The following is a 21,707-nucleotide window of genomic DNA, read 5'->3' as shown; positions in this document are numbered from 1 at the left end:
TGGAGATTGCAGCACACGGTTTGAAATAATCCCATACTGGACATTTGGGTAAAGCAAAGCAAGTATATTAGCACTACTGTATAGTACAGTAATATAGTATAGAGAATATTTGATGGTTGCATAATGAGTTGACAAACTGGGTTTTTTAAATATGTTGTTATTCAAAAAAAAACGAAGAGGATTAAATCTGCTGGCTCTGTGCAACAATTGTGCAGGCCTACAGCTGCAGTCAATGCTACTGATTGCCAACAGGACAAAGAATTCTGAATACAAATGTGAAATTTAGCAATGAGTTTCTAATTAACTTGGTAATGATAGTAATTTGCCTCTTTATTAAATACAACCATTTCACTCAAATAAGTATACATTAGTAAACAAAACATTGCCTTAAAAATGTAGCTACAAATTATTATCTGCTACCCTTCTATTAAATTATTTCATCCAAAGTTTGAATTTGGATGAAGCTACACAAACAGTTGGTTGTCCAAAGCTACGGTCTGCATAAATAAGCTAACATGAACATTACATGAGCAGGCCCTTAGTCATCATTATGCAGTACTCTTGATCAGCTTGCAAAATGAGCTCTCATATGACCAGCCCCTACTTAAATACAAAACATTTATTCACTTGGCCCTTTGAATGCTTATCGGCAACTCTACCATCTGTATGAAATATAAAACATGATGCAATTTCACCAGCCAATGTCAAGCGCTTCTGATCCAACAATAAATAAACTTTAGGAGTGCAATAATAGCGTGTCAAGCACACCACTTAGTCATTGCACACTAAACTACAGTGATACAAGACTAGACTACCTGGCAATGCCGTTCCAGTTTAACCAGTTTCAAAATTCACTAAATGGCATCACTCAAAAATGACAGAGATAGACGCACCAGCAAGCCTACCCAGTAGACTGTACCAACAGGTAGGCTGATCTATCCAATGGGAGTGTCCACCTAGCTGTATGGCATAAAGATCCACCTCCAAGCCTTTACCTAGTGGTATGTCCCAACTGGTATATGGATCAATCCATAATACATGCGTGGACACACACTGTGACTACAGGCAGGTACATTTTGCCCTTTTTTTACGACTCGTGGTAACTACTCAACGTCACTCACGGGGGTAAAACAGGGACCCCGTTTAAAACACCGTCGTTGTGGAATCCACCAAGCGGTGTCGGGGAGACCCAGAGCATCACAGCTGGAAGATCTCGTCCTCCGTCTCCCTGAGGGTCCTTGTGAGCTTAGTGACGGTAAGCGGCACCGCCTGCAGCGACGCCTGCTGGTTCAGCGCCGGCGAGGGCACGCCACTCTGGGAGCGTGGGAGGCAGCGCCTTTCTGGGACACTGCACGCCGCTTCGATGGCGGCAAACCTGCGGGGCAGTGATGGGAAGAGACTCAGATTGTCAGACGTAGGGCCACTAAGACGTGTTACATGTTAAAGGTGACATATTATAACAGCAGGTTTGAGTGTGATTAGCCGTTACAGGCTGTTTTGAAAATCTGCCTCTTCTGACATCACAAGTGGGCGTGTCCATCTAGATGTTTGACGGATAGATGAGCAATGTTTGCTACAGTCCACTGGGTAAGCTGATCTATCCAGCACACATCTAGATGGACACGCCTACCTGTGATGTCAGAAGAGACCGATTTTCAAAACGGCTTGTAGCGGCTAATCATACCTTCACCTGGGGGTATAAAATGTCACCATTAAAAAACATGCAGTTTAAAATACGATTTGTGTACATTTTGTTTTAAAATGGTTGAGGGGGAAGGGAAGTTCTTCTAACCAAAACCATTGTTACATAGGCGTCGCTGGACACCTTGAACAGGGGCCAAGGCCCGAGTGTTGATCTGCTATGCCCCAGTCAAATCTCAGGTTCAAGCTTTAACAAGCTCCTATGTGTGCCACTGGTTTCTTTTAGATTGATGACGCAGAGAAAGGTCTTTTATTTTCCTAATCCACAATGTCAAAGCAATGCATTTCAGCTCAACACAAGCTGAGCTGTGGACCATGTGGTGCGGGTCCGCACACGCTGCACAGCCAGAGATCTGTCCATCAGCACCCTAAACTAAAACCAGGACTGAGGTATGATAATAGGCCGGGGCTGGAGTTAAGTCCCGGTCATTCAGTCTGCTGAGGCGGAGCCACACTTGGCTGGGGGGACATGACAGGCTACACCAGTTTGCCGTCTTATTGGTTAGGAAGAAAGAAAGTTGAGTCACACTCAAGTGATTGACCTCATTTAAAAAATTAAAAATAGACGGCATAGCTTAATGCTCGAAAAGGAAACCAAGCTCGGACACATGAAACCATCAAATCATGACATTTGTGTTGAATTGAATTATATATTTTTCCGAAATATAATTTCTTTGTATTGTGGAATCCAGAACAATGCAAATGTGTAATTGTTTAATGGTTTGAGTCGGATTTTGTTATTATTTCCTCATGCAGGGTTTGATGCCTGAGACTTTAATGCCTTAAAACATTTTGAAAGCTAGAAATAAATATTTCCACAAAAAGTTAAAACCTCTACATTTATACCTTTACGAATAGTAATTGTTGCAGTTTCAGCCGCAGCAACAATATGTTAATGGCAGTAATAGTGTGCTAAGGAAAGTAAGTACATATATCTAATTGTATAGCATTTATTCCATCTATGTATGCATAGATGTCATACTCAAAAAAGCAATTGTGTAATTATTGGAGGACCTGAGCCCCAGTATAACTTTACCGGTATGTATAGCAAAGCCCCTGCTGTTTACTATACAGTGACTGCACCTGTGACCACACCTCTGAAGTCATCAATGAGTTACACCTGTCTTTACGCTCTTTTGGCTTCAGTCTGCTAATCCTTTGCTATTGAGTCAAGGAAACTAGGTGGCCGAAGAGCCAAAGAGTTGGACCAATGTGAGTGCATATCCACAGCATAGTGCAAGCTCAATGGCTTCAGTCTGCTAATCCTCTACTATTGTTACAACAAAACTAGGAGGCTTAAGAGCCAAAGAGTTGGATCAATGTGTAATTATCTTGAATATGCATTTAATAACTCCCATTTTTGGATTTGAATATATTAAATGTTTCTCTCTTATGATTATTACATTATGCCTACATGGTGATGTGCAAATGCTGTGCAAGCAACTGTAAAATAATTTAAAAGTTTCTTACCGTTTCTCCCACTCGTGGCATCCTTGAACAGCTGCCTTCTTGGACTGTCGTATCAAAGAGTCCATTCTTTTGAGGAAGTCCATTGGAGAAAGTTCCGGCCCGTCTTCATCTGCGCAGCCGGGTATCGTCACAGACAGGCCGGTGTTGTCACTCGGAGGAGAAACACAGGTGGTGCGTTCACCTGAATCCTCTTTGAGTAAATCCGGGCAGATGCCAGCTTGAGAGTCTGACAGTAGTGCGGGGATAAACAAGATTTTCTTCAGGAATATTGAGTCGTTGGTGTACAATCTGTTCGCCCGCTTGATTTGTTCTGTCTGAAACAGAGGATGGAATAGTTCAATAATAGACAGACATGAAGTTTGCAGTTAGTTTTTTCTTTACGACCTTTTTTTTTGCCCAGTAAGCATACAGCCTAGGAATGTGTTGTGGTGTAACGCTAATCGTCATCTTTGTATCTTAATTCTGTTATACAACGCCTAAACAATCACACACTTTTTATATATATTTTTTCATATTAGAAGACCATACTTACAGAAACTCCGTATTTCAGTGCAAGGCCTTGAAGAGTCTCTCCGGGCTGAACTTTGTGTTGGAGAACTTCATGTGGTACCGGAGGAGCGGCACACTTGACCAGACTCCCGTAGGACCTGCTGCGGTGTCCGCGGAGCAGTCCGGTGCCGCCCGGGTGAACTGGTGGTCGTTCTTCCACCGACATGATGATGATACCAACAGCCTACAGAGACGCGCCGCGGGGCCCGGGACTATGCGAGTCACATTCTCCGCCGATCACGCGCCCCTCGTCCCGCGAGCCACACGGTACCATCTCGTTACCGTTGCCTAGTCAACGATTGTCAGGTCCACGCAATCGACATCATCAACAATGATGAAAGGTAATTTATTTGCCGTTAACTGAGCAAACAAAATGCACACATACCGTACTTAGTTTACAAAGTCAGCTGGCCGGTTGTCATCGTCGATAACTTTGTTATCATGGCTGCAGTTCCGGTGGTTTCCCATCATGCCTCGCTTTAAGTCAGGAAGTAATCCACTTAAATGAAACCTCTGGTCGTGTTCATGCTTCTGAGCATTACCAATATTAAAGATAGTAATTGACCTGTACTGCCTTGTTCGTCAGACTTATTTTACGGATAGAAATGTCCTTTAAGAGGGAGGGCAATGACCCGAGTCAATTAAATGTTTTAAAGGTAAGTAGCATGTTGTATCATTGTGAACGTACATCGCCCTTCATTCCCCACGGTATATCCAGCTGTGATGATTATGAAGTAGTTTTCTACAAACTGGCATTCTGTTCCAGAAACGGCGTGTTGCAGATCTTCTAGCACACTTTATCCCAGAGGACGAAGCCGATCTGATGAGGAACGGAAGGTAACGAAACACATTTCACTATGACCTCAGGACGCCGAGTTTTTTTGATTCATTGTGTAATTGAGTAGTTTATGTTTGTTTTGCTTTTTCAGATATACCTGCCTTGTGTGTACCAGCCGCCCTATTTTCGACACTATCGACATGCTCACAGTCCACAGAAAGGGGAAGAGGCACCTAGACGGTAAGGAGCTCTTCCTCAACAGAGCAGATGTCTTGTACTCAGGGAGACTCACAAATTAGCTTTGGCTCAAGTCAATATTATCATATTTGTATAGGGATATGATCTCGAATTAATACCAGTTCCAATGTACACATTATGAGCCATTCAAATGTGTAAAGTAAACGTGTGTATTTGAAATACAGCCTGCATTCTCCCAACGTGTACACATAGGGATGAAATGGTACTATGGCAAGAAATCCCAGCTTAAACGTGAAATTACAAAGAGGCAACATTCAAACTATGTGCAAGAGGAAGAAGACAGACAGAATGAACGACAGGTGAGAATAACTAGCATACATCATGTTGCATTATTGCTCCCCTAAGATGCTGCTATTCTCTCCCCAACCATCTATATAAAAACCTATCCAGCTTAAAGCGTTTGTGATTTCAGGAGCCCTCCAGTTCAGCCCCGCTATTGGTACAAACAAGGAAAATAACCCATCATGCCTTGCTCAAGACTGTTCCATACAATAGTCGTCACAAAAAGCTCAGGTGAGTGGATTTTATTTCGACCCTATATCACCATTTGGGTTAGTACATCAGGTCACCTTTTGAAAGTATCGCTCCTGGTTTGAAAAGTAATCTAAAGAGAAGGCTGTTTTTTTAGCACAGAAAAGGGAATCGGTTCAGACCCAGCTGATCCCCTGGCACCATCAGGCTCGGCACCACTTGAGGTGTGTGAAAGGACCATAGGTTCAAAGGAAGCACCAGCAGCAAGTTCCCCCAGTAGCTACCCGGCAGGTATATCAAGAGTGTGAGAAGAGTGCATGTTCACGCAAGCCAAAGACCCTACCCTGAGTTTAATTAAAGGTGTCCTTGTGTTTGGGCCCTTTATTAGGCAAAGTCAGCAACTCAAAGCCTCTTCGAGGTAAAAAGGAACATAAAGCAATTGCGTCGGAGGCTGTGACAGCCGAGAGGAGGAGAGAACTGGAGCACTACCTCCAAATGAAAAGGTACGGGTTTCCTCATTAAATGTGTTGTTATTGTTCTTGTGAAAACTCACCACTAGATGTCACTATAACACAATCTTTCTGTTCACCAGATGTCAGTATAACACAATCTTTCTGTTCACCCTTTGTTTTTGTTTTATTTGTTTTTAGCGATGGGTGGCTGCAAGACCGAAGTGGCCAGTGGGTGAAGGATGAAAATGTAGAGTTTGACTCTGACTCTGACGAGCCCCCTCCTTCGGCTCCTTCTCCTCCGGGGGATGAGGAAGACTAAGATGGGTCTATGCAAGTCCACTGGACAGGCATGTGGACACTTGGAATTGCAGTCCTTGGCAGACAGAATGTAGTGCTGTCCATACATCAATTCAAACTAATAACAATAATGTTTCTGTTACCGCTAATGTTATCTTTCAAAACTCACTGTGCAAATGGGAATGTCCCGCATTACCTCTCAATCATTTCAAAGTATTGACACTGAAAATGAAGACTAGGAACACTTACCTTTGTCCTTGGTAAACCATACCCAGGCTCTGTGAGCCAGTTAGGGGAAAAACTTAGAAAACAGGTCTATTTTTTAACATGCACTTCAAGTCAACATCAGAGATGTCAACATTTGAAGAACCTGCACCCACGTCACTGGAGGGACTTTTCAATCACCAACCAGCTGTTGACCAAGAGAATAGAGTGATATTGGTGCTAATCCTGCTGGGAAGGATCTATTGACAATATCCCATATTCCTAAGAACATTCATTTAAAAACCTCGGCTCATCCTTTGATGTTCACTGTGTCTGATGTTCTTTGGCTTATTTATTAGTTGCTGGTAAGTGCTCGTTCCAGATTTGAGTCTTGCATGAGGGCCTTTAACACCGCACTTGTCCTTTACAAGATCAATGTACCGGTTCTACCCAATTTAATCAACCCAGAGCTGCACAGGGGCACAAGTTGGTCTGCCATTCAGTAAATAATTCTGCTCAGCATTACAGTCCAAAAATACGGATGTGTTTTACAGTGGAACAAATAAATGGCCAGAAATAGAGTGCCGCATGGCAATACTGACCCTTAAGTCATTACACGACTGTTTTCTGTGACAAATGCCACTGTGGCAGACGACGTGCGGCCCAGGAAGCCCTACATCAAATGACCTTTTGAGAGAACTGTGTTTGCTTTGTTTTTTATACATGTGGTCTTTTCAAAGTTGACATGAAGCCAGCCATGCGATTAAGGTCCAAGATTGAAGTTGAACACGCTTGACAACAAATCTAGTGCAAAATCACATACTTTGGAACGGAACGACCCTCTCCCCCCCCCCCCCCCCCCCCAGTGCAGGATGGAGAGACGGAAGCCCCTCCGAGCTCAGCAGCTGCTCCATGCCGTTTCGGAAGGCCCCAAAAAGTTCCTTGAGCACACTTGGGTTCACTCCCACTAGCCCCTGCAAACCTTGAAGTGTGGACTGGAGGTCTATTTGGAGCAGGGTAACCCAAGCCCAGAAGGCCGAGTTACATTCCCTACCGCTGAACAAGGAGGTTTTTGCTGGTTGAAAACAAGGGTATAAATAGGTCAGGTGCTCATTGGGGGACAGTTAGAAACCCAAGAAAATACTTTTTAAAGGATTAGAGAAAAAAAAAGAAGGCTTTTGGGGATCATCAATGAGGATTTAAACATGTTTCATAGTTTCAATATACATTTCATACAATGATTGGTATTCTCTTTAGTTTAGTTTTGTCCTCTAAATGGTTTGGTGACTAAGAAGTCAAATTAAGTCTCATTTTATGTTGGGAACATCAAATGGCGCCTACTAAAATTTGTGACATTTGGCACGTTACAACATTTAGAAATGACAGCACTCTTTTATGACCACCTATGGCATTATTTAAACGTTTTTTATTTAAAGTATTTACAAATGCTTATCATCCTCTAGCACCACGTAATCATAAATGGAGGGTTCACTGGTTTGGGAGGATGTTTGGGCCAAACGCACACCCTAAAAGCAAAAGAAAGACACTTGACATTTTGCTTGTGACCTATACATGCTTTTATGATGAAGTCAACAGGCTACAAGAACAGCAGGCTGAAGTTAATGAAATGAAATGGCTTTGACATTGACATGGATGTGAGTATTCACCATGCATGATTTGTTAAACCACTGTGAAAACCCATCACTACGCTGACAGAGCCAGCACTAGGGGAGTTGATGGCAATCCACCTTGTTCTTTTTTTGCAGACAATTGTTGGCACCGAGGGGATGCAAAATCGATCAACAGAAAACAGGATGTTTGTTTCTCGTGTTCACTTCTTTCTTCAAGCTCATCTCAGCCTCTGTTGGCGAACTATTAGGAAAAAAAAGAGAAATATATTTATCTCTTCCACAGCGGTATAAATGATGCGATGCTCACGGACAAACAAAGTAGTGCTGGGAACCACTGAAGTTATGACAACATGATGATGTGTGTTTACGGTCCGAAAAGCAATTTAAATATTAAAGCACTCCACTCAGTGTTTACAACACATCCATTATTGATGAGAAGATGGGTAATAGTTATTAGATTCATTTGATATACTGAGATACTGACGCATATCGTTGTTCCTGGTGACGGCCATGGCGGCCCGGGCCCGGGGCCCCTGCTGGGTGAAGTGGTAGCCGAACTTCAGGATGCTGGAGTTGTTCTCCAGCATGGCGGCGATCTCCATCTCCACCGAGTCTCCCAGGGTGTGCCTCTGTAGGCGGGTGACTCAGGGTAAGGCCACGGTAACGTTTGTTTTACATTGAGTCTTTTCGCCAACACTTTTATACAAAGCGACTAACAAGTCGGGTTGAGAATAAAACAAAGTTTTTCGTTGGTTGAACAAGACATTGCCTGCTGCTTATTTGAACTGGGCCAACTCAATGTCAGCACTGCTTCCAGTTAATCAGACTACAGCATGGTGCATTCTTGGCCAATGTTAATTTGATTCTGCTCTGGGGGCCATGAGAACCCCCAATGACCTCAGTCTGCCTGTAGGCGCCCATGAACATTATGCTCTAACCGCCCTACCTGTTTATTAATGGCATTCACTGCAAGTCGCTTCGGATAAAAGGATGCGCTGCATAGTTTTACCATGATAACACGACACAGTGGAAATGTTCCAGGTGCATGCACACTGCCAGAAAAACACCAACATCAGCTTGGGTGTTCATTGGGGCAGTGTGCCAGTAACTTAAAACTGCTGCTTTACATCAGATGAAAATTTGCCTGCATGGCTAAATCTGGCACATTTTCATGTTGAACTCTGGTGCTCATGTTTATTAATGTGCACTGTCCCTTTCAAATAAAGAAGTGTAAAATCAAATAATGACATTATCATACTGTGTATGAGCTGTATATGAATAAAGGTGAATCTATATTTGTGTTCGACCTGGTTGTCGATCTTGAGCTCCACCAGCGTGGCGTTGCTGGCCATGGCCTTGACTACAGCCTTCATGCCCTCTGCGGTGATGAAGTTAGACTCAATGTTAAGACTCTGGAGACTGGTGTTCTCCTGCAGCATCTCCGCACATGCCTGCACACAGAGACATTTATATACCACACAAACACATTAATAAAATGTAATAAGGGATACAATGCTGCCATCCTATGTTATTATAACCAAATGTAATGTTGTACCGCAATAAATAGGTAATGACACTAATTGATGAGAAATTCGACAGTACTGACGAAGGCGACGGGGTCGTTGCTCCGTGTGGCTGCGATGCTCAGGATCTCAACGTAAGAGTTTCCCTTCATGGCCTCAAACACCTCCTTCAGCGTGGGGATGGGAATGTCCTGGTTTCACACACACACACACACACACACACACACACACACACACACACACACACACACACACACACAAATACACACATAAACACACACACACGCAAGCACCCACACACACACACAACATGGTGAATAAAGCATAGCCTAAGACATGTGTGACCATGGGATTCTTTTTTAAATAGTTTTATGAATCTGAATGAGTGAATAATAGCCACCATGTATTCTTCCTTGAGGACAGTGTGAGACATGCTGTTGTCCTACAACCCCCTCCCCCTTACAAAATGATTTGTACATTTGTGTAATTTCAAAAATATATAAGCCGACTCAACCCTTGAAATAAATCACATACAAACACAACACGTTTTTAAAGATTTTGTTTATGTCCCCCCTATGTATTCTGCTCAGCGGTCTGAGACGTTGCATATACGATGTGCTGCATTTGGGGATGTGTGGCTCTGTAAAATAGGTAATATGTACAGTGATTGCCTCAAGCTGAATCATTAGTAAATTAAAAGCTACTTTTAATGGCTGTGTGTCTGTTAAAGAAGATCATTTGATATGCGTTGGTGATATACTCTGGAGGGGACATAAAATAATGAGATCTGCGCCCTTTACTGCATTACTCTGAAGTACCTTTAACAGTATTGAATGCTCAGAAAAGCAACAGACGACCATTCAGTCATTTCAACCCACTCAACGAGGCCCCCAAACCACAAAGTACATCCTAACACCTTCCTGTGGGGCTGACCTTGATGTTGTTGAGGTTGACCTCCGTCAGACCACTGTCGTTGTTGTGGATCCTCTCCACGGTCTCCTCCACGTTGGTGGTGTTTGGGGGCTCTTCCGGAAAGATCTTGAAGGGATCTTGTTTTACAACACCTACATAAAAAAACATTTCCCGAAACAAACCAACAGGTGAGGCTGAGAAAATCGAAGCAATCAATATTAGAAAACTACAAAGGTTCCAAGTGTGTGTTAATTTTTATAAAATGAATTTCAGGCAAATCGAAGCTCAAGTTTCATAATGCCATTTCCTTTTTGTTTCATATTCTTAGTTTGTTACCAAAACATGTCATTTATGTGGGGTCATCCTTGAGTGTTATTTGAGGAATACATACTGTTGATGCCCTCCGTGTTGGCGATCTTCCCCGTGCAACCCAGAGCATCATAGTACTGCTTGTTGCTCATCAGGGTATACATTCCAAGGATAGCTGCAGAAACACAGAAGGGACACTGTGTATAAATATATGATAGATTACAGTTGCAAGTAACATTGGGGAGGGATAACAGGATCAGGACATAATGATCGATTGTAATGTCTGTCATGCAAGTATCACGATGTTAGGATTATGCAAGGAAAATGTTGAGAAAGAAATAGGCGAAAACATTATCGTGTGACTTTCTTGTAAATGCCTTCATTGGCCGATGCAATGAAAAACAAACACTTGGATAATATAAGATAATATCAATAACATCGAACGATATCTGTAACTGTAGTGGGCCAAGTACACAATCTCTGAGATACGGTTCAAAGATGTAATCACAAATTAATGGATAAGAAACCAGAAACCAAAAGTTTACTTTGTCAGGGAAAGTACAACACAGCATCAAATTCAATAGAACTAGAATTACAATAGTAGTATTTCCACCATGTTGAAGTAGTTTTAACTACTCAAGGTTAGATCAAGGCTACCCAGTTGCCCAGACTCTTGTAGAAGATGTGTACTGAATGTGGTTGAGAAATGTTGCGAAGGCATAGGGTTTCATGGGATGATATTGTCGCTCCATAATCGACAATTTGGAGCTAGTATAAACGATTAAAGTGTGTTTGTGTGTCTGGCTGCAGATTTAGGAGTGGGGTAGCACTGGGCATAGTCGATTTTACTTGACAAGATCAAACCCCAAGCATCTGGAAATATTTATGGTCTCAATGGCTCCAAATATGAATCCGGTTCAGTTCAATCTATTTAATCAGTCTAGTCTATTTCTAATTCTGCCTTTATTCATAAGAAGGTTAAGCCTAAAACCCTTAAATACATGTAATGTAAAACCGTATATAGTTTGACTGAAGAGGTAAAAATAACGGTGGTTTTGGTTTTATATTGCTGTTACTCGGCTAGACCTTGAGATGGCAACAGTGCCTGTCCTCATTTGGACACTCTCCACCCCCATGACCCATGCACCACCCCCTCTCCTCCACCCCACCACTCCACCGCCTCACCACCCACCGAGGAAGCCTTAGGGAGACAGCTGCATGGTTGGGTGTCAACATGCTAACGTTGCACCCCTGCCAACGCACAGCCCTGGGAGTAGTTCAGGGCTCTTTTCTGGTCTCCCGTTTAATGAGCTGACCCGACGATGTCCGAAGAACGAAATGACTAAATAATTAAATAGACTGTGTTTGTGACGACCCCCCCCCTCCCCTGACCTAAACGTCTCTTCTGGGAGTTAGCTAGGCTGGCGAGGCGGAGATAGCTTGACTATCGTAGACCCATCCACGGTTCAGCGTGTCCACCAGAAAGCCCTCCAAACAAAAGACTGCCGGAGGCTGATGGAGGCTTAATCCTCATCTGGACCCTGTCCAAGGTCAAAACGGTGGTCGCACTGGCAGGCTAATCTTACAGGAAATCAGGCTAATGAGCTAGCCACCTAGCATAATGGCCTGGCCTGCCAAGGTTCCTTTGAGAAATTTGCATGCCATTTGATTAAACAATCATGTCAAAATGTTTTTGCTATGTGGTTATTTTGTAACGTAAAATAAAAAAATACATACTGTTTAACTGTTGTTCTCTCATGGTGTGGTGAATTGGCAATAAACTAAGAAGCAACAACCATTACCAAACTAGACCAGGAACAAAGGAATGGTAATAATTTTAAAAAAGAAAATACTAATTTCAACATCCACGACTGACTACTTTCCTGTATAACCATTTGGTAAAGCTAAAGGCCTTTTCTACTTCCATATGGTCATAATATCAGACAAGGCACTTCCCTGGCATGGCTAGATGTCATGTTATGCATATCATGTAAACCACCCATAGAAAGGTAAACTGCACTTCCCTCTTCCCTCCAAAGCCCTCGCGACTCATAAGCCTTATTCAAACCAAATATTCATATTCAGTTTAAAAAAATTCTGCCCAATCAACATCGGAGAAACAGAACCCATTAAAACTGAAACACATCATGACATAAACAGTCTATCTGTGAACTCCTGTTGTTTTGCCTGCTCAGATAAAGAATTCACCCCCAACTGCCAATGCACTGCCCCGACCCTCAAAGCCCCGCCTCCACCACCACCAACCCCTTCAACGGACGCATCTCCTGCTTTTCAGTGGCCGGGCTCCAGATGGATTTATTTCTGTGTTGCTGAGCATGGGGAATCGGAAACCCAGCATGCCATGCTCCACATCGCATGTCTGGCCGTTTCTGTTAGAGTGCACAGGGTGGGTGGGCTTTGGGGGGTTACCGATGGGGGGAAGGGGGGGATTGAACAATGTGGAGCGAACCCTGGTGGTACGAACGGAGGAACAGCACAACATAACTAAGTGGGTCAGAGACACCATGTTGTTTTGATAGCACTCATAGTCTGTCTGACAGCCTGTCATTATGGGATCACTGTTTGATTGGATCGCTTGGGCCACGTGACTGGAGCATTGTTACAGCATTGGTGGACGGATTCTTTCCAGCTGGTAACATGGATGAGGCATGGTGGTGTGCCGGCTGACAGGCTAACACCGAGTGAAAGAATAGTATGGTCACCACTGTACGGACGTTAATATCCTTATTGTGGTGACAGAAGTGGAGGGAAGCTAACACTTCCAGGTCCGGGCTACAGATGGAACTACAGGTGGAAGAAGATATGACGTAACAACCGCAGAGACGACATGTGTCTTCAGCAATGCCTGGTGTGGTTGACAGATAAGCTTGACATCATGACGGGTCAATATCACCCTTTTTCATAATAAAATCATTGTCTACATTATGAGGACATATAAAGGCCATACACACAAGTCTAAATGCACACAAGTCTAAATGAGCGAGAAGACCTGCAGGAATAAGACGTGGGTGAGGTGCTTGAATTTAATATTTGAAACTAACTATAGACCGGACAGTACTACATTCATGCAGCAGAGAGAGAAAAAAACACACAGTTAATACAAAAACATAACTGTGTACAGTGGGGAGGGGGGGCTCTCTAACCTGCGATGTCGCACATCTCAGCGTCAGTGGCGTTCTTCAGGGCCTCTTCCAGCTCCGGCTCCAGGGTGATCTGCTCGCTTAGGGGGATCTGCCCGGTCGCCGTGGGAACAAACGCCTTCCCTGGAGAAGAATGGCGGACCAGACAGAGAGAGAGAGAGAGAGAGAGAGAGAGAGAGAGAGAGAGAGAGAGAGAGAGAGAGAGAGAGAGAGAGAGAGAGAGAGGGAGAGAGAGAGAGAGAGAGAGAGAGAGAGAGAGAGAGAGAGAGTTAGACAGTGACAGATGGATATTATTTGTATAGTATTTTTTGTGTTCGGAAGTTCATTCACAAAACAGGTAATTGGAAAGGTTATCAGAGGCATAGGGTTAAGTCTAGTGGTTAGGGTGTTAAACTGCAAGCCATAAAGGTACTGTGTTCGATCCCCAATGTACAATGTATCTGTATCTATAAGTTGCTTTGGGTAAGGGCATCTGCTGCATTACTTAATAGAAGTTTGGGTTTTTCTGAGGTTAAACAACCTGAAGGCCCGTCCCTGCTCTGTCTGGGGACTGTTTAATTAGCCTTCAAACACAAGACAACAGCCTTGCTGTTTTGGTAAAAGCTTTGTTCGTATCAAGTTTCCTAAAACACCAGTAAAAGACAGCTTATCAGGTTTTATTCTGTTTCCATTGTGACTCACGTCTGCTTACTGCGTAAGCGCTTCATGCTACTGTTACTTTTTCTTATAAATAGATAAATACTAGTGCAAATAAGTACTTTTCGTACTGCAGCTGACAGATTTGTGTTGATTATTAAATGTGGGGAGAAGTGAGAACAGCCTCCTCTCTGGCAGTTAAAGGAGTTTTCTTTACTGGCTGTAATGGAAAAAGCGACTCTACACCAGAATGCACGCACACACTCACCCACACACACACGCACACAAACAAACAAACACACACACACACACACACACACACACACATAACATGTGTCTGCACACACACTCACAGACACACACACACACACACACACACACACACACACACACACACACACACACACACACACACACACACACACACACACACACACACACACACACACACACACACACACATTTGCCCTCCTGTGCAATGGTCCACTGCAGGGACCAGCTCTAAACTAGTACTGTCCGTTATTCAGCCTTAATTTCAACAGGAAGTCTATCAGAAAAGGTAACACTATGAAGGTACTGGTCTGGGACACAAGGTTAAACACACTCTGAGGTTAAATAGGTTTAAAGGTCTATCGTCAGCCTCAAGCATGTAGAAAGTACATATATATGGTAATCATAGTTACCAGTTAGCCATTTTGATAAAGAGTGTATATGTAAAATGCACTAATTTGCTCAAATAATGCTGAATTTGCTAAACACGGAAGATCAACCTTCGATCACTCATAATAATAATAGGAGGACCTCAGGGCTGAAGGGTGGTGCCCTGCTGGCGGTCCAGACTACCTTTCTTCTCCCCGGTGAAGGGGATCAGGTCTTCCCTGTCCTCGTGCTCCAGGGCGCTCTTCTCCAGGTAGTCCTGCAGGGCGTCGCGGTCATAGTCCCCCGTGGGGGTCTTCTTGGTCTGGTCCCGCTGCCGGTAGCCCGCTGGGAGCATGGCATTCTGGGATACAGAGGGAGGTCAAAGGTCAAGCTCATCGTTTTAGTAGGGCTCTTGCTGTGGGTCCCTATCTCCCTCAGCTCTCCCCCCCCCCCCCACGGGCCCCTACCTCGAGCTCCATCTCCTGGAGCCTTCAGCCCCATTATAGGCCCCCCTACCTCCTGCAGCTCCGTCCCGACTATAGACCCATACATCCCAAGCTCTCTCTGCCACTATTGGTCCCTATCTCCCTCAGCTTTCTCCCACACTATGGGCCCTTACCTCGGGGTCCAGGTCCTGGAGCTCACACTCCAGCTGTTCCAGCTCTGCAGAGCTGAGGCCTTTGAGGATGGCATCCTCGTCTATGTCCCTGGGGTCCGACATGGTTCCTGTAGTGCCGGCTTACATGTGCATACACACACACACACTCACACACACGCTTGCACGTGCACACACAGCTTCTCACACCAGCGAAGAGGAGAGGCTGCTGGGGGTGGAGAGGGTGGAGTTGAGAGAGATGGATGGAGAGGGAGGGTTGGGGAGGGAGGGGTGGAGAGGGAGGGGTGGAGAGAGAGGGGTGGGGAGAGAGGGTTGGAGGGATGGATGGAGAGGGAGGGGTGGGGAGGGAGGGAGGGGTGGGGAGGGAGGGGTGGGGAGGGAGGGAGGGGTGGAAGGAATAATGGAGAGGGAGGGGTGGGAGGGAGGGGTGGGGAGGGAGGGGTGGGGAGGGAGGGTTGGAGGGATGGATGGAGAGGGATGGGTGCGTCAAGAGCGGGGGAGGGAAGGTTGAGAGAGATGGGTGTATAGGGGATGAAGAGATGGGGGTGGAAGGAGGGATGTAGTTGGGTAGAAGGTAGTAGATGGGGGATGAGAGGTGGATTAGGGAGAGAGGAAACAGAAGGTTGTTTGATTGCAATGAAACTTGGAACATCTGTTGCTAGATCCATCACTGCATAGACACCAGCGCACACATTCAGGCACGCACACACACACACACACACACACACACACACACACACACACACACACACACACACACACACACACACACACACACACACACACACACACGCACACATACAGTTGTTTATTGGTAATTTGTTACATGTATATCAATATAAACATGTTTTATGTATATTCAAGTGGGAACAGAAGAAAACTGGGTGCCACCCACGGGTGCACTGCATTAGAGAGATGAGGGAGCGATGAGAGCTCGAAGCCAGGAACGAGATATGGAAGAAGCGAAAGTTCTCTGCTATTCTTAGTCACCATACATGATGAGTTATGGTTTAAAGTTACTGAAGAGGGAAAAGAGGAAAGGAAGGGAGAGGAGATAGGAAAGGAGGGGAGGAAAGGAAGTAAATGAGTAAGTAATGAAGTCTGAGCTGTGCATGAAGTTGGTTAGTACCCCTCCTTATTTATCTTCAGCAAACATTCGTGCAGAAAGATGACCCACCCAAAAATGTCACCCACAACTGACACACACACACACACACACACACACACACACACACACACACACACACACACACACACACACACACACACACACACACACACACACACACACACACACACACACACACGGACGCCCCACACACCAGCCGGGGGTCTTGTGTAGTAACAAAGCAAATGGAAGCAGAACCCAGGGAGAGAGACCAGACCAGAAACCGTAGAACATGCAGACCTCAGGGGATATCGCTTGAGTCACACAGTGAGTCATGCAACACCAAAATATGCATGTCCCGTCCAAATTCCATCCCAACTTGGCCATTGGAGGAAAACCCCTCTCAGCCTTCTACGTGTCATCACGCAATAACTAATATGTTGGGTGAGGTCATGATAACCATTGTAATGAAGAGAGATTAACTACAGTTGACTATAACACCCGATGATGTCATTCCATCGTTAACATTAAAAAAAACACTGTGCAGTGTTATTGTTTTAGTAATGTGTAGTCAATGCATCAATGTTGTTCAATTAGTAATCTGATATCAAAGTTGCATATCTGACATAGCTTCATATTTAAGGATATCAGTGTACTTTGTTCTGCTCCATTGTATTAGATTGTATGTAATTCCAGTGTGACTGAAATGGATGTCATTGTAGCTTCAATCAGCAGCATGCTGGTCCAGAGACAATCAGTCCTGTTGCTGTCAATCAAACACCTGTGTGCAATCTAACCTTACATCATACAAACGTTTTTGATTTCAGACACACGCACACACACACACACACACACACACACAAACACAAACACTCATGCATGTAAATATCAAATATATTCACATTTTAAAGCTCACATTTACAGTATACGGTTTTACTTTGCTCTGTAGACTACTCGATTGTTGTGAGGCTCTCTGTTGTGAGTGACTTTGTTGACTGTGAAAGTTGCTTTATAAATAACCCAAGGCTACTTGCTTATTAATATCACGATATCATAATCATAATATCATCCACAGCAGCGTTACAGAAACATTACCAGCAACGCTAAGGAAGGAAGACACGGGACCGAGTGACCTTTGACCTCTCCTCCCCTTCACTGTGACTCTCTAATGTGCAAATCCAGACACACAAACAAGCCTGCAGCAGCTGAAGAGACACCGTGGCTGACCCGCAGAACAGAGGGAACACTCATCCACCATCCAACTTTCTCTGTCCAGTTATCTAAAGGAATCCATCCAGAGGAATCTATCCATCTATCTATAGGTATCTATCTATAGGAATCGATCTATAGGCATCTATCCTTCTATCTAGATGCATCCATCCATCTATCTATAGGTATCTATTTATAGGAAACTATCTATAGGTATGTATCCATCAATCTATAGGTCTCTATCCATCTATCTAAAGGCATCTATCCATCTATCTATAGGCATCTATCAGGTATCTATCCATCTATATGCATCCATCCATCAATCGATAGACGTCTATCGTCTCTCTCTCTCTGTAGGTGCCATCTAAATGAAAGGATTAGAAATTATAGAATAATCTTGTTCAATGTGTTGTTTTGTTAATGATGTTCCCTATTGTGTATATTTGTTACATGCTCCCTGTTGTTCTGTATATTTAGGTCCTCAAAAGAAACACAAACGACCAAATCAACACCTTCATTAGAGCAGACATGTGTTTGAAGCATATATCAGGGTCAGGGACATCGCCAAGGGCTGGAGCGTGGCTCTTTAAAAGGCTTTATTCCCTGGACTCCAGCCAGTCATCTGACTGCCCCAGAGCTCTTGAGCCCCGGTTATTGTACATATAAATACCTAGCTGTTTGTTTCATGACATGTTATCCAAAAGTTCAGAACAACTGAGCACTAGTGGGCCAGTAATTAATGATAAAGGAACTGAAAATCACAGAAAGAGGGGAGAGTTCAACATCAAAAAGAATCAGAATAGATAAAAAATGGATTTGAGAAAAGTAGCAATCCATGCCATAATCCAAAAACTATTTATATATCAATCAAGTACAGTATATTGATACATTAACGGACAACTCAGTCCACTACATACAGACCAACAGATAAACAATGAGCCCTGGCAAACATTTCCCAACACAATGAATAAGAATGGTGTCCATGGGTTCTATCATTAGCCTGACGTCGTGGCTGCTAGAGCCTTGATGTTGAGTTGAGCCTTTGTTGAAGGAAACAAAGGCCCACACTGGAACCCTTGGGGACTCTGTGAATGTACAATACATTTGCCGCCAGAACCCCCTGGTGGGTTTCGGTGGGATCCAAAACAAAATGGAGTAGAGAGGGGTAAATAGGGGTTGGACTTCGGAGGTGGGAGGTGGGGGGGGGGGGGGGGGGTGGGGGGGGGGGGGGTGTCATCTGCCACTTCCAGCTGGTCGGGACATTTTCCCCCACCCCTCAACGTTTCAACAACCTCCTCTTCATGAGCCTGCTTGTTCCCTGGTGGTACATGGTACTTTCAATACCCGATGATAGATTACTGAAGTTAATCACACTCATAAATCTCTTTTGTTTCTCTCCAAACACATTTGACATGACGTCTGTAATCCACAGGTTAGTATAAAAAACGTGCTTTTAACTGAAAATAACAGTTGGCCTGAGAGGCTGTTCAATCTAGATCAACTAGATTAAACTTACTCATCTAGCGCGGCTTCTGAGGCCCTAAGTGCCCAAGAGTTCACTGCAAACACACTGTAGGTGTGATCCTTTTTTACCAGTGATCCTATTAGAAAAACATTCAAGAGAAAGTTTCATAAGGGCTGGGGACTACTCTACTAGTCAAGGATCTGTGTATAAGAATACATTTACAATTGCATTTCTCAAATTGTGTGCTTTATAGAGTGGTTTGAAGGAGCCGGGACCGAGGATCAGGGGCCAAGGCTAGGGGCTCCGTCCCTTCCCTTTGACTTCCATTGGCCGGTCTGGCGAAGTCTCACTATTTGTGAGGTTGCCTCTCCCACGTCTTACCGCTCAAGTGTAAAATTCCAAATCAGCCCCCAGCTTAATTTTAGCTTCACAAGTCAACTACTTCCAGCAGCGTCAATCCTCCTCAGCTTGGTTTGCTGCTTCTGGCAGACGCCTCTGCCACATTTAAAGGCGTAAGAATGATGTCTCTCCACTGAGCAGCCCACCGTGGATTAGTTCCAACTTCCGTCACAAAGACACCCATAGGGACGTGTGTGATTAATTATAAAATGCCTTGCTGTTGATTGTAATACTATACAAGGCCTAGTGATGAATTAATTTCCATTTGGATTGTTCTTGTAAATGTTGCCTAATAAGCTCACATATGATTCATTGGTTAACTGTAACTATAGCCTGTTTGATGTAAACACATCCTCGCTCTCCCAAATATGTTTCCTTCTTCTTAATTCACCTCAATGGTTACATCTAGCAGGTAATTCATTTTAGTTATTCCCATGAATGATGCGTTCAAATGTAAGGTATGTTAAGGCAAGGGCTTGTTTTGGGTACAGTATGACTTTTACTGTGGTTAAACTGTTGGTTACGGTAAGAAATTGTTGTGGTTAAGGTACTGGTTATAGGACAATACCGTTCTGGGTGATTAACCAATCGTAAGCGTCTTCAGGCTTCACTCAAGCCAAAAGGATTTCCTTGAAGCCTACTGATTCTGCAAAAGAGCACATAGCATACGCGATCCTATCATGACTGCATACAATGGCAATAAAGCACTTTCCTCTTTTGAAATCAATGTGCGGATGTTAGCTGATATTTTCCACTATGGTAAGGATTTGTTGTGGTTATGGTATGGATTAAGATAAGGGATTTGTTGTTACAGCGTTGGTTAAGATATAGATTGAAGTACAGGTTTGTGGTGGTTTAACATATGGTTAAGGATCAGGGGAAAGGAATTCATAAATAGCAACATGCTCCTTAAATGAAGGGGCTACACCCTCTACTCTACATTATGTGCACCAAACCAGCCACCACTACCGATAACCCAACTGTGTCCAGGGCTACGACCTTGCCAGGTGCTCCACTTAACCCTAGCCTATAGCGTTTCTAACGTCCCCGACCACAGTCCCAGTGCCCTCTCTGCGTGGAATGATCCGCAAAGAGAAGGCAGCTATTAGTACCGCTTAACCCCTTCCACCTCCCAGTCAGATACCATCCTCTCAGTACAAGTAATTTAAATCCAGGCGATTGCCAACCCTCGCCTACAGAATCTCCATGTCAACTTTAGTTTGAGAAATATCAATTCACTACCTTAAGCACACACACACTCACACAAGCTTAAACTAGCTTAAGTCTTCTGCAGAGAAAAAGTCACCCCAATGTTCATTCACGCATACATGCAGTGTGCAGAGACAAGGCTGACACACACGGACACACAACACAGGCTCAAAAGAGTAACCCTCCAAAGGAAAAACCCAGAGTGAGAGATTAAAGAATAGGTCAACCAGCCCCCACCTCACCCCCACATCGAGAGACAGAGAGAGAAGGAGTCAGAGAGAGAAGCAGCCTCCCACCTACCTTGACTGTGCAGCAGTACTGAAGCCCCGCGGCAAGCCAGAGCCCGCAGTAAAAACCCAAAGAAAGGCTCTCTCTTTTCTCTCTCTCCCTTCGCTGGTGTCTCTCTTTCCCTCCCCTCACAACCCCTTACCCTTGCTCCCTCCCACTCACCTCTCTCTCTCTCTCTCTCTCTCTCTCTCTCTCTCTCTCTCTCTCTCTCTCTCTTTCTCTCTCCCTCTCTCTCTCTCTCTCTCTCTCTCTCTCTCTCTCTCTCTCTCTCTCTCTCCCTCTCCCTCTCCCTCTCCCTCTCTCTCTCTCTCTCTCTCTCTCTCTCTCTCTCTCTCTCTCTCTCTCTCTCTCTCTCTCTCTCTCTCTCTCTCTCTGATGTGATCTAACTCAGTCTATCTCACTCTGTCTATTTGTTGCCCCCC

The 21,707-nt window shown here is 44.2% G+C and overlaps 3 protein-coding genes across 6 annotated transcripts; 1 reads left to right on the top strand and 2 right to left on the bottom strand.

Annotated features, from left to right (window-relative positions):
* Positions 1-309: 309 nt before the first annotated feature.
* Positions 310-4,180, bottom strand: lysmd1 (LysM, putative peptidoglycan-binding, domain containing 1). The gene is made up of 3 exons (XM_030371626.1): positions 3,704-4,180; positions 3,172-3,485; positions 310-1,375 (listed from the first exon to the last, which is right to left on the bottom strand). The coding sequence occupies exons 1-3, from the start codon at positions 3,884-3,886 to the stop codon at positions 1,198-1,200; spliced, it is 675 nt and encodes a 224-aa protein (XP_030227486.1). The 5' UTR covers positions 3,887-4,180; the 3' UTR covers positions 310-1,197.
* Positions 4,181-4,209: 29 nt separating this feature from the next.
* On the top strand, positions 4,210-6,793 carry scnm1 (sodium channel modifier 1). The gene is made up of 8 exons (XM_030371625.1): positions 4,210-4,376; positions 4,487-4,557; positions 4,650-4,738; positions 4,949-5,055; positions 5,169-5,269; positions 5,385-5,518; positions 5,616-5,730; positions 5,878-6,793. Exons 1-8 carry the CDS (start codon positions 4,326-4,328, stop codon positions 5,996-5,998), a joined length of 789 nt encoding a protein of 262 aa, XP_030227485.1. The 5' UTR covers positions 4,210-4,325; the 3' UTR covers positions 5,999-6,793.
* A 793-nt stretch (positions 6,794-7,586) lies between these two features.
* On the bottom strand, positions 7,587-21,467 carry tmod4 (tropomodulin 4 (muscle)). 4 transcript variants are annotated; one of them, XM_030371622.1, is made up of 11 exons: positions 21,298-21,417; positions 20,357-20,434; positions 15,611-15,815; positions 15,196-15,352; positions 13,720-13,839; positions 10,638-10,730; positions 10,268-10,398; positions 9,418-9,525; positions 9,119-9,262; positions 8,296-8,440; positions 8,030-8,052 (listed from the first exon to the last, which is right to left on the bottom strand). In XM_030371622.1, exons 3-11 carry the CDS (start codon positions 15,710-15,712, stop codon positions 8,030-8,032), a joined length of 1,023 nt encoding a protein of 340 aa, XP_030227482.1. In that variant the 5' UTR covers positions 15,713-15,815; positions 20,357-20,434; positions 21,298-21,417. The 4 variants fall into 4 exon arrangements, with proteins under 4 accessions (XP_030227481.1, XP_030227482.1, XP_030227483.1 ...); XM_030371623.1 differs by having other exon boundaries at positions 15,611-15,812; XM_030371621.1 differs by lacking the exon at positions 20,357-20,434 and having other exon boundaries at positions 7,587-8,052; positions 21,298-21,453.
* Between the last annotated feature and the right edge of the window lie 240 nt (positions 21,468-21,707).

Source organism: Gadus morhua, chromosome 11 (assembly GCF_902167405.1).
Source record: "Gadus morhua chromosome 11, gadMor3.0, whole genome shotgun sequence".
NCBI classification, from domain to species: domain Eukaryota; kingdom Metazoa; phylum Chordata; class Actinopteri; order Gadiformes; family Gadidae; genus Gadus; species Gadus morhua.
The sequence above is the reverse complement of the archived record's forward strand: the minus strand, read 5'-3'. Positions and strand labels throughout refer to the sequence as shown.

Coding starts and splice junctions, on each gene's coding strand:
- lysmd1 (XM_030371626.1), bottom strand. CDS start 3,886: ATGTCGGTGGAAGAACGACCACCAGTTCACCCGGGCGGCACCGGACTG. Junction 3,486..3,703: donor CACTGAAATACGGAGTTTCT/GTAAGTATGGTC, acceptor CCTCTGTTTCAG/ACAGAACAAATCAAGCGGGC. Junction 1,376..3,171: donor TGCCACGAGTGGGAGAAACG/GTAAGAAACTTT, acceptor ACTGCCCCGCAG/GTTTGCCGCCATCGAAGCGG.
- tmod4 (XM_030371620.1), bottom strand. CDS start 15,712: ATGTCGGACCCCAGGGACATAGACGAGGATGCCATCCTCAAAGGCCTC. Junction 10,731..13,719: donor TGAGATGTGCGACATCGCAG/GTTAGAGAGCCC, acceptor GTGTTTCTGCAG/CTATCCTTGGAATGTATACC. Junction 10,399..10,637: donor CAACACGGAGGGCATCAACA/GTATGTATTCCT, acceptor TTTTTTATGTAG/GTGTTGTAAAACAAGATCCC.
- scnm1 (XM_030371625.1), top strand. CDS start 4,326: ATGTCCTTTAAGAGGGAGGGCAATGACCCGAGTCAATTAAATGTTTTA. Junction 4,377..4,486: donor GTCAATTAAATGTTTTAAAG/GTAAGTAGCATG, acceptor ATTCTGTTCCAG/AAACGGCGTGTTGCAGATCT. Junction 5,056..5,168: donor ACAGACAGAATGAACGACAG/GTGAGAATAACT, acceptor TTGTGATTTCAG/GAGCCCTCCAGTTCAGCCCC.